At 43.2% G+C, this 9,837-nt stretch overlaps 3 protein-coding genes across 3 annotated transcripts in view; all 3 read right to left on the bottom strand.

The window, feature by feature from the left end:
* LOC311016209 (uncharacterized protein) overlaps positions 1–9,837 on the bottom strand; it is a 199,603-nt gene that overhangs the window by 8,249 nt on the left and 181,517 nt on the right. The window lies entirely within an intron of this gene.
* LOC311016215 (uncharacterized protein) overlaps positions 1–9,837 on the bottom strand; it is a 180,547-nt gene that overhangs the window by 94,574 nt on the left and 76,136 nt on the right. The window lies entirely within an intron of this gene.
* Positions 1–9,837, bottom strand: part of LOC311016208 (uncharacterized protein) — a 250,094-nt gene that overhangs the window by 181,425 nt on the left and 58,832 nt on the right. The window contains exons 4-5 of the mRNA XM_084013784.1: positions 7,065–7,181; positions 4,044–4,166 (exon numbers count right to left, since the gene is read on the bottom strand). Of these exons, the coding sequence (XP_083869910.1) occupies positions 4,044–4,166; positions 7,065–7,181 (240 nt within the window). The remainder of the gene's footprint in view (positions 1–4,043; positions 4,167–7,064; positions 7,182–9,837) is intronic.

Raw genomic sequence — 9,837 nt, 5'->3', positions numbered from 1 at the left:
TGCAGCTGCTCAAAAGCCAGTTTTCCTAGAGACTTAATCATCTTCCTGCTCTGTGGACTCCAGTGTGGATCCGTCTCAGCTCCTCCATCATACTTGACGTTCTTCAGTTTGGACTGAACCACCAGGAAGTGGATGTACATGTTGGTCAGGGTCTTGGGCAGCTCCCCTCCCTCCCTGGTCTTCAACACGTCCTCCAGAACTGTAGCAGTGATCCAGCAGAAGACCGGGATGTGGCACATGATGTGGAGGCTCCGTGAGGTCTTGATGTGGGCGATGATCCTGTTAGCCTGCTCCTCATCTCTGAACCTCTTCCTGAAGTAGTCCTCCTTCTGTGGGTCAGTGAACCCTCTGACCTCTGTCACCATGTCAACACACCCAGGAGGGATCTGATTGGCTGCTGCAGGTCTTGTGGTGATCCAGAGGCGAGCAGAGGGAAGCAGTTTCCCCCTGATGAGGTTTGTCAGCAGCACATCCACCGAGGTGGACTCTGTAACATCAGTCAGGATCTCGTTGTTGAGGAAGTCCAGAGGAAGTCGACACTCGTCCAGACCGTCAAAGATGAACGCAACCTGGAACTCTTCAAACCTGCAGATTCCTGCTTCTTTGGTTTCAGGGAAGAAGTGATGAACGAGTTCCACCAAGCTGAACTTCTTCTCTTTCAGCAGGTTCAGCTCTCTGAAAATGAATGGAAACGTGAACTGTATGTCCTGGTTGGCTTTGTCTTCAGCCCAGTCCAGAGTGAACTTCTGTGTTAACACTGTTTTCCCGATGCCAGCCACTCCCTTTGTCATCACTGTTCTGATTGGTTCATCCCTTCCAGGTGAGCCTTTAAAGATGTCTTCTTGTCTGATGGTTGTTTCTGGTCTGTCTGGTTTCCTGGATGCCGTTTCAATCTGTCTGACCTCATGTTCCTCATTGACCTCTGCAGTCCCTCCCTCTGTGACGTGGAGCTCCGTGTAAACCTGATTCAGGAGGGTTGGGTTTCCTGCTCTAGTGATGCCTTCAAACAAACACTGGAACTTCTTCTTGAGGTAAAACTTGAGTTTACGTTGGTACACTGCACCAGCGGTTCCTGGATAAACAACAAAGGAACCCAGTTAGTGGATCCTACAGACCCTTTAACAGTCTATGAACAAGCCATGTGTTAGAGCCATGTATTCCTGTAGTCCTCAGTAGTAGTGACTTCATGAGCTTCTTTCATGATTAAATCATAACTATTGGACACAAAATCAATCAGGTGCACCTGATGAAGCCAACAGAAGTAAAATAAAAGACATTTACAAGACAAATAGAACTGGAAGGATATATAACCCTTTGAACTGCAGCTGTAAAGCTCAGTGAGTCAGTCTAGAAATAAAGAGGCTCTTGTATCGCCTCAATGTGCCGTTTTGGTTTTGAAAGGAAAATTCACCAGAATGAGATTTTTAAGGCAACAAAACAGAAACACTGACCTCTGGTGGCATCTGCTGGTCACTACAACACATCACAATACAGCATCATAGAAAGAGACGGTATTGATGACGGTGTTGAAAATAGTACCGTTGGGATTTCTAAATGTCCTGGTATACCGTAATCCTCCACGCTGAGACGCCACCATTGAAAACATGGAGGTGTCTTCGTAGAAGCCTGTTTTAAATACATTTTTTCTTTTCATCTACCAACACTGGAGTTATACGAGCTGTAAGTCACCAGTTAACACGGTCACTGGGTGAAGTGAAACACCTGTTCCTCTGAAACGGTCGTGATCCTGTCTGAACTCTGTAGAACTTGAGTCTGTTGGAATATCGATTCTGACAACCGAACACGTAACAAGCAGACATTTAGATGCTGCTAACAGTTTAAATTCACTGTTTAAAGCTTCTAACTCGTCTGGATGGTTGAAGCAAAACGACATAAACGTTGACATCATGCGTACGCATATTTATGATGACATCGACTGTAATCGGGTGTGTAGACAACCAGAGAACCTAAACATTGAAGTTGTGTGCAGCCTATTAGGAGAAATATGAAGTTCTTCATGTTGAATCCTTCTCTTCTTTCCATCATGTTAAATCTGTTAAAATCCTCTCACTGATCTGCAGACGGTCAGCCAGCTCCTCCTGCTTCATTCTCCTCAGGAAGTGCACTGTGATCTTCTGAAACGCCTCTCTGCTCCTCCTCGGCTCTTCATCCTCACCGTCCAACAACTCCTCGTCCTCACTCTCCAAGCATTCTGGGTAATCTGGACTCAGGACCTTCTGGATCTTCTTCAGCTCGTTCTTCACAAAAGTGCTGATGTTCTCCTCCAGCAGCTGGAACAGAAGGATAAACTGAACATGAACTCTAAAGAACCCAACATGGGATTCATGTGTGGGTCTGAGCAGCATGGAGACCACTAGAACCTGTTCAGCATTGAATCTGTAGTTGATGTGGTTAATAGTGAAAGGTGAGCTTGTACATGTACTCACCATAAATATGGAGTCCAGGTGTGTTTGATGCTGCTGGGTCAACGGAACCTCTGAGATCTGCTGAACTCTGTGGAGAAAACCAAGTTTAAAGAGTCACTAAACCACAGACTGGAGATCAGAAGTGGACGTCGTCATGGTGACATCGCCTGTTGGTTTGTGGACTACGGTTTTGAAGCCTCAGATTCTGATGAACACAAGCGGCAGAGTGGCACCCAGAGCAGCAACCTTACTGGATCTGGATCCATGTGGATTCTGGTGTGAAGCTGCTAACAAAGTTAGCTTCATAATTCAAGGTCAACTTTACAGCTAAGTGTTAAAGTCATTTTAGTAGCTAACTAGCAATGGTAGGGTGGTAGTAACCTGTCAATCAGCAGGTAAGCCCCACCCCCTAAAGTATCCCCTGCTTTCTGGTCTGTTGGACTCTAAATTGACCTGTCAATCAGCAGGTAAGCCCCACCCCCTAAAGTATCCCCTGCTTTCTGGTCTGTTGAACTCTAAATGGACCTGTCAATCAGCAGGTAAGCCCCGCCCCCTAAAGTATCCCCTGCTTTCTGGTCTGTTGAACTCTAAATGGACCTGTCAATCAGCAGGTAGCCCCGCCCCCTAAATCATCCCCTGCTTTCTGGTCTGGTGGACTCTAAATGGACCATAATGTACTAAATGAACATCATGCTGGATTGGAGAAGACTTGAAACTAGAGATTGAGACCATAAACTCATGTTTACAATGTTTACTGAGATAATACATCAAGAGAGAAGTAGGACCATTTTCTCATAGACTTCTATACAACCAGAGAGGAGTCGCCCCCTGGTGGCCAGCAGAGAGAAGTAGGACCATTTTCTCATAGACTTCTATACAACCAGAGAGGAGTCGCCCCCTGGTGGCCAGCAGAGAGACCATTTTCTCATAGACTTCTATACAACAAGAGAGAATGACAGTTTAAGGCACTTCAGCCTTGGCTTCCCTTTACAGAACTGGAGTTTCCATCTAGTTTCAACCAGTAGAGGGCATATTTGTATTTTATATTTAAATACTTTGCACTTCAATGTCAAAATCTGGTCTGTTATGTGAATGCTGGCTTCTCAAACCTGCAGTAAAACTCATTCAGGTCTTGGACCAGATGGTGTAGCTGGTGGTGTAGAATGTCTCTCTGGTTGCTGCTTGCTTGCCTTGAACGGCCTCTTGAGGGATTAAAGTCAGAAAAGATCAAAGTTCCAATGTTGCCCATGCCTTTGCTTCCCATGAAAACCTGAATCCTGGCCTGATCCAGTACCTGACATGTATCCATTTCTCCCTTTGTACCTGTTCCTGGCCTTTGATCTGTTGCCTGTTCCTGATTCCTCTGGATTTCTTTACCTGTTTGGACCAAAGCGGTCTCACTCCAAATGCAAGTACCCAGTTTGGTCAGAGCCCTTTGGATTCTGATGCCAGGTTTTCTAGCAGCTCCGATGTAAACCCAGCTTAGCATATTTTAGCTTAGCTTAGCTTGCAGTAGCTGTCACGTTAGCCAATTTAGTGTCTCACTGACTCTTAACTTTTCTCTGGCTGGTCTAGACCTGATTCATCCTCTAAGGAGGGTTCAGGTTCAGTTCTTACCTTCCATCATCAGCTTGGTCAGCTTTAAATCCAATACTGAGAGGCATAGACCGGTCACTCTTCATGGACACACAGCTGGGTCCAGGTCCAGGTCCAGGGGAGTCTGGTCTCTGCTGCTGCATCCTGATACATTAAATACAATATGAACATGAATCAGTTTGCTCTGTATATCTTTATATTGATGAGTCTTGCTCTAAGAGTTGATGCTAGTGTCAGAATCAATACTATAAATGGATCTGACTCACGTTGACCACGTTCTGGACCCGTGAACACCCGTCTTAGTGCTGCACTCAGCGTTTTGCTAGCATAATGTTAGCTTTGTGGTTTGTAGCTGAGCCTAAGGGTTCTATGAGCTGACTAGAAATATCTCCCGTTGCCAAGTCGTATCTAAGGTCTGTCCTATTAGCGGGAGCAGTGGACAATGTTTCCGTCGCATTAGAACCTTATGGGGTGACAATTTATTTATTTATTTATTTCGGGCATGTCAATTAGATCATCATCATCACACTTCATCTTTGTTAAAATAATACAATACACATGGCCGAAAGGGAAAGCGGGAGAAGCCAAAGCTTATCTAGTCCCGCCCCCATTACCCACAGGATAAAATCTTTATCATAATCTTTTCATATCTTCTGCATTTTACATTTTGACAAAACATTTTCTTTTACTTATGAATTTTGACATAACATGCTTCAGCAGTAGGTGGTATAGAGAGCTGAGGTCCAGCTCTAGACAGTACATACAGATTTGGTGTGTGTCTGCACACGTCCATATTTGTCCGACATGAGTGAACAACAGTCTCATCTTATAGCCGGGCATGACACAAAGTCAGAAGGTGGTCCAATCGACAAAGAGCAAAAGACCAGTGTAGATATTTTTTGTTGGGATGGTGTGAGGGCCCTTTTTTATGCCATTTTTATTTGAATCATCCTCTGCAGCTTTCGCTGCCGTTAACTTCGCCATGACCTCCCGATTTGTGGCAGTTTCAGCTCGCATCAGTGCCACGATCTCGCAAATTTCGGAGATGTCAGAGCGAATCCCAGCCACATCAACCAGAGTAGTGGCGTTGTCCGCCCTCGCACTGGTCTGCTCAGTAGCGATCTTTCTCATTCTCCGATATAGCATGAAGATTCCACATCCCAAGGTGATCGTTTCAGTTGTCATGAATGTGAACGCGTACACGTCCTCGACGTCCTCCACATCCAGTGCAGCAAGGCAGATGACTTTCCACTTTTCCCAACCATCCATGACGTAGCCGGGCATGAAGGTTCCGTCCGGGCATGTAGGTTCACCAGAACCCGCACGCCGTGTTGAGAACACTCTGTCGATCGCTTTCAGTGACCAGCTCAGCAACTCCATCGTGGACTTTAGGATTGATTGATTGATTGAAAACGTTGTTGTACAATATTAGACAAGTCTGCAATCGAGTGCCCTCAGTGTGTCGATTTACAGGCTCAGTTGAGTTCTTCACAGATCCGTACCTAATTTATCACCTCATTGTTGATACACATTATAACAACATCCTGCTACGTACAACAACATCCTGCTACGTACAATGATGTGGAAACGGAGTTATGACTCGTGAAACAACATTTTGGTTGCAAAATCTCCACTGGGCGTCTGATGGTTCTTCACGTAGTCCATTACCTCCTGATAATAGACACCTCCTCGGGTATTATTAGTTACGTTAAAACTAGGGCCGGGACTTTAACTTTAAAAAAATTGACGCATTTTAATCGCACTTATTTTTGCACCGTGGAACGTTTCTCACTGGATGAGTCTCAGGCGGACCGATTATACTGGTTCACACCGGCGGCCGAAGCGCCGCGAATAGGCGCGTAGCAGAGCCCACTTCCTTTCGGCGCCCTTGTTAAGCGATAGTGTAGTTCACACCAACCGAATAGGCGCGGCCGTCCCACGCCGTGAAGCAATCGTTTCGGCGTCTGCTCTATTTTTTTGCGCGTGCCGCGAGCGATCGTGTCGATTCTGGCAGGAAATCACACAAAGAAACACGAGACAATTTTCAGAAATAAAATACCGCGATTGACAAATGCGATATTTGTGTATCTAAATTTGCACTGTGAAACAGGAAGAGACATACATTTAATAAATGTGAAGAGTAGATAAACAAATATGTGTATTTCAACTGTATATCTACACTACTACTGTCTACTACCATACACACACTCTCTGTCTGTGTGTGTGTCTCTCTATCTCTCTCTCTATCTCTATCTCTCTCTCTCTCTATCACTCTCTCTCTCTCTCTGAACAGATAAATAAAAGAAGTGTACAAACTTCTTGGTTACAGAAACATGGACTATTTATTTTATGAGGTTATGATAAAAAAAAGCTCTGAATGAACAACAGCTGAGCAGAAGCGCTTGTCGACCGCCGCGGAGAAATACGCGTCTGGTGTGAACGGGGGGGCAGGGGGGGTCCATTTGTGTGTGTGTGTGTGTGTGTGTGTGTGGGGGGGGGGGGGGGGGGGGGGGGTTAATTGCACTGGTTTAATTTCGATTAATTAATTACAAAGCCTCTTATTAATTAGATTAATTTTTTTAATCGAGTCCTGGCCCTAGGTAAAACCTAAAATAAGAGTGTGGTGGATATAAAGTGTCTTACTTAATACTCTACAACCTCCCTTGAGTGAGAGGAAGACGGTGTTCTAGTTTGGTGTTAGTTTGGAGTCTTTCTGTTCTTAGCTTAGCTTAGCCTGGCCGCTACTCTTCTATGTCATTAACTCTTTACTTTTCCCGTCTATGAGTCTTTTCTTTCAAGAGGTTTTCTCCTCATTGTCTCTTTAAGGTTGGATTGTTTATTTCATATTCTGTAGTTTAATCCCAGTTAAAAAGGATTTAATTGGTCCTTTCTGTTCGAGCTTCAGGGAAACAAGAGACTGTCTGTCACTCATCGTGGTTCAGAAGACAGAACGGGTTGCAGGATTCAGGGCTGGTGGACTCTGAGTTATTGATTAAGGTGCTGGTCTAGACCTGATTCATTCAGTTCAGGTTCAGTTTTTACCTTCCATCAGCAGCTTGGTCAGCTTTAAAAACAACAGGGCGAAACATAGACCGGTCACTCTTCATGGACACACAGCTGGGTCCAGGTCCAGGGGAGTCTGGTCTCTGCTGCTGCATCCTGATACAATAAATACAATTTAAGAAATACTTTTACTTCGATATTATCCCAATACAATATGATCATGATACATAGGTCACGATATGGAGGAAACCCCCCTTCCTATCTGCAATGTCATGAGTGGTGCAAATAAACATAAAACGATCCTGCTGTCAAACTAAGTAGTGTGAGGGGCAAGTTGCATTGTGGGAGATGTTTGGCAGTTCAGACCATCACATTATTCATTCAGCAAATGTTTCATGTGTGTAAATTACAAACCACTCAGGTGGAAGATTCCATCAGCTGTTGTGAGTTATTGTTGATCGACACTGTGTTTTTGTGGTCCAACAGACCAACAGAGAAAAGATCTGAATTTCCAGTTAAACTTTCATTCCTTTCATTCAATATTTGAAGCTGATCAGCTGAAGTGTCAGCAGGTTACAGCGTCAGGTCCAGGTGTGTGTCAGGTTAATATTTAATCTGAATATTTATTTGACTTATCATCAAACTTGACTGCTTCTTCTTCTCAGACAACTAACAGTATTGAAGGCAATTAAAGCTTCTGGTCTCAGTGATTGTTCACCAAAGTGAAAACCAATGGATTCAACAGGAGAGTCGACACTAGATTCAGATCATCCCCTACATGGACTACAAAGGTCTGGACCAAGACCTGATTCTTCACCTCAGGACAGTCAGATAATAACAAGGTTCAGTTTTAAACTCAATAAAGCGATCTAGTTAATATTATGTATATCTATGTTGTTGTGTGAGAACCATGATGGTGGAGTGATCTGAGTCCTGGACACTTCAAGATCCTCGTCTCACCTCTGAGCTTTGGTCTGGCTGTCATGTCCCCCATCCTGAGTGGTTTTAGAGGGAAGGACTCCGTCCTCTCGGTCCTCACACTGATTCATAGCAGAGTCTCCACCTGCTGGCAGAGACGTACACTGTCACAACGGCAACACTGACAACAGAGAGGCAAAGTCCCGCCCCTTCCTGTGTCTCCAATGGGACATCATTTCTTGAAAACTATGAACGGTAGTTAACGGTGAGACCAATAATGTTTTGGTCCCGTTTGAGTTGTACAGCGTCCAGACGACAGCAGGAGAATCTCAAAGGCTTTCAGGACACAGCGACACACAAAGTTACCGCTCCAGTTACAATATTTCAACTGACTCAAATACGCATTTAGTCCTTGTGTTAATCTTTGAGCTTTTCTTCATAGATAACTTTAGCTTCAATGCTAACATTTTATTCACATTGTAAATAGCTCAGACTTTAATGTCCAACATGAAGCAGTAGGGATGAATCCCTGTTGTCGTTAAACACCGTTGTCGTCCTGTCGTAGGGAGTTAGACCATGTCCATGTGTTTTTGTTGGTTTCTTTTGTTATCGGATTAGCTCGAACTACGGTCAGGAAGTTACATTGTTACGTTTATTGCTTTGGCCTTTTGTTCGACATGAACTTCCAACAAAGTCTCACAGCAATTAGTGAAACAGTCATGGAATTGTAATCTAGTCATTCGTATACATGGACATGAATTTTACATTTTTTTCCTGGCATTCAGCAAACTGTTTGTACATTCAGTTGGTCGACATTATGCCACAAAACCAATGTTAGCTTTAGAAAACAAAACCAACAACAAAACCAACGTTAACTTTAGACAAAAAAAAATACTACATAGAAAGAATGAAATACTACATAGACATACAGTAGTACACAATGTTGTTTCATGGTTAGAACGGTGTTTTCAGGGACATTTTATTCAGATACATGCTAACTGACCACGTTGACTTCAACTAGCATTGCTAATAAACACTTACAATAGCGCAAAAAACCAAAACATTTGAGGCAATGCCTTTTAGATGTACTGAAATGACTCTGTGTTTTCCTCAAATCAGACTGGCTTTTTAAACATAGGGAACCTTTAATTTAATTGCAAATGTCGGACGTAAAGGATTTATTTGTCCGTGTTTTCTGTTTCTTGTGTTTAATAGATAAATGAGAAGTTTCTGAGATGCAACGCTGAACATCTGGAGGCAACATTCATGCAGTGATTGGTCAGTCAGTCACACACATTAAATAAACATATACTCCTAGTGAACGCATTCACAATGAATGTGGGTAGTTACTGTCCTTTCACCGGTGTTGACAAGAAGACATTATTTACTTTGTCTTCTAACTAACAGATCCATGTCACCCAATCAACATGAAGAGAGGTGGACTACGAGTACCATGGGGACGAGAGCCGAGGACCTTCTCGAGGACTACCATGCAACTATTATCTTCATTGGTCATTCATCAACGCTGATGATTAGCTACTCAGTTTATTATGTCACGTTGGTGGTGGACTTTGTTTGGGCCGAAGTATGCGACATAGAAACGAGTTTGAATAATTAATAGTTGAATTAGAATTCCTCAACTTCTGTTATTGCATTAAAAACTGAATTTGAATCACATACGTTGAATTTGTATGGTTATAGTTATTTTTTTACAATCTTTTTTTTTGTCTTTACAGTTTATTAGGAGACATGTAATTCTGTAGTATGTTTTTATTTACTGTATTTCACAGTAAAAACACGAAAGTTCTGCTTTGTAATCAGCTAATTGTACTTAAAGTATCCACAGTTAAAGTACACAGTGTTGTACTATAATACATGATATGCTTAGATTATT

This window comes from Eutrigla gurnardus (assembly GCF_963514095.1).
Source record: "Eutrigla gurnardus genome assembly, chromosome: 7".
NCBI lineage: Eukaryota > Metazoa > Chordata > Actinopteri > Perciformes > Triglidae > Eutrigla > Eutrigla gurnardus.
This window is presented reverse-complemented; position numbering and strand designations above follow the sequence as displayed.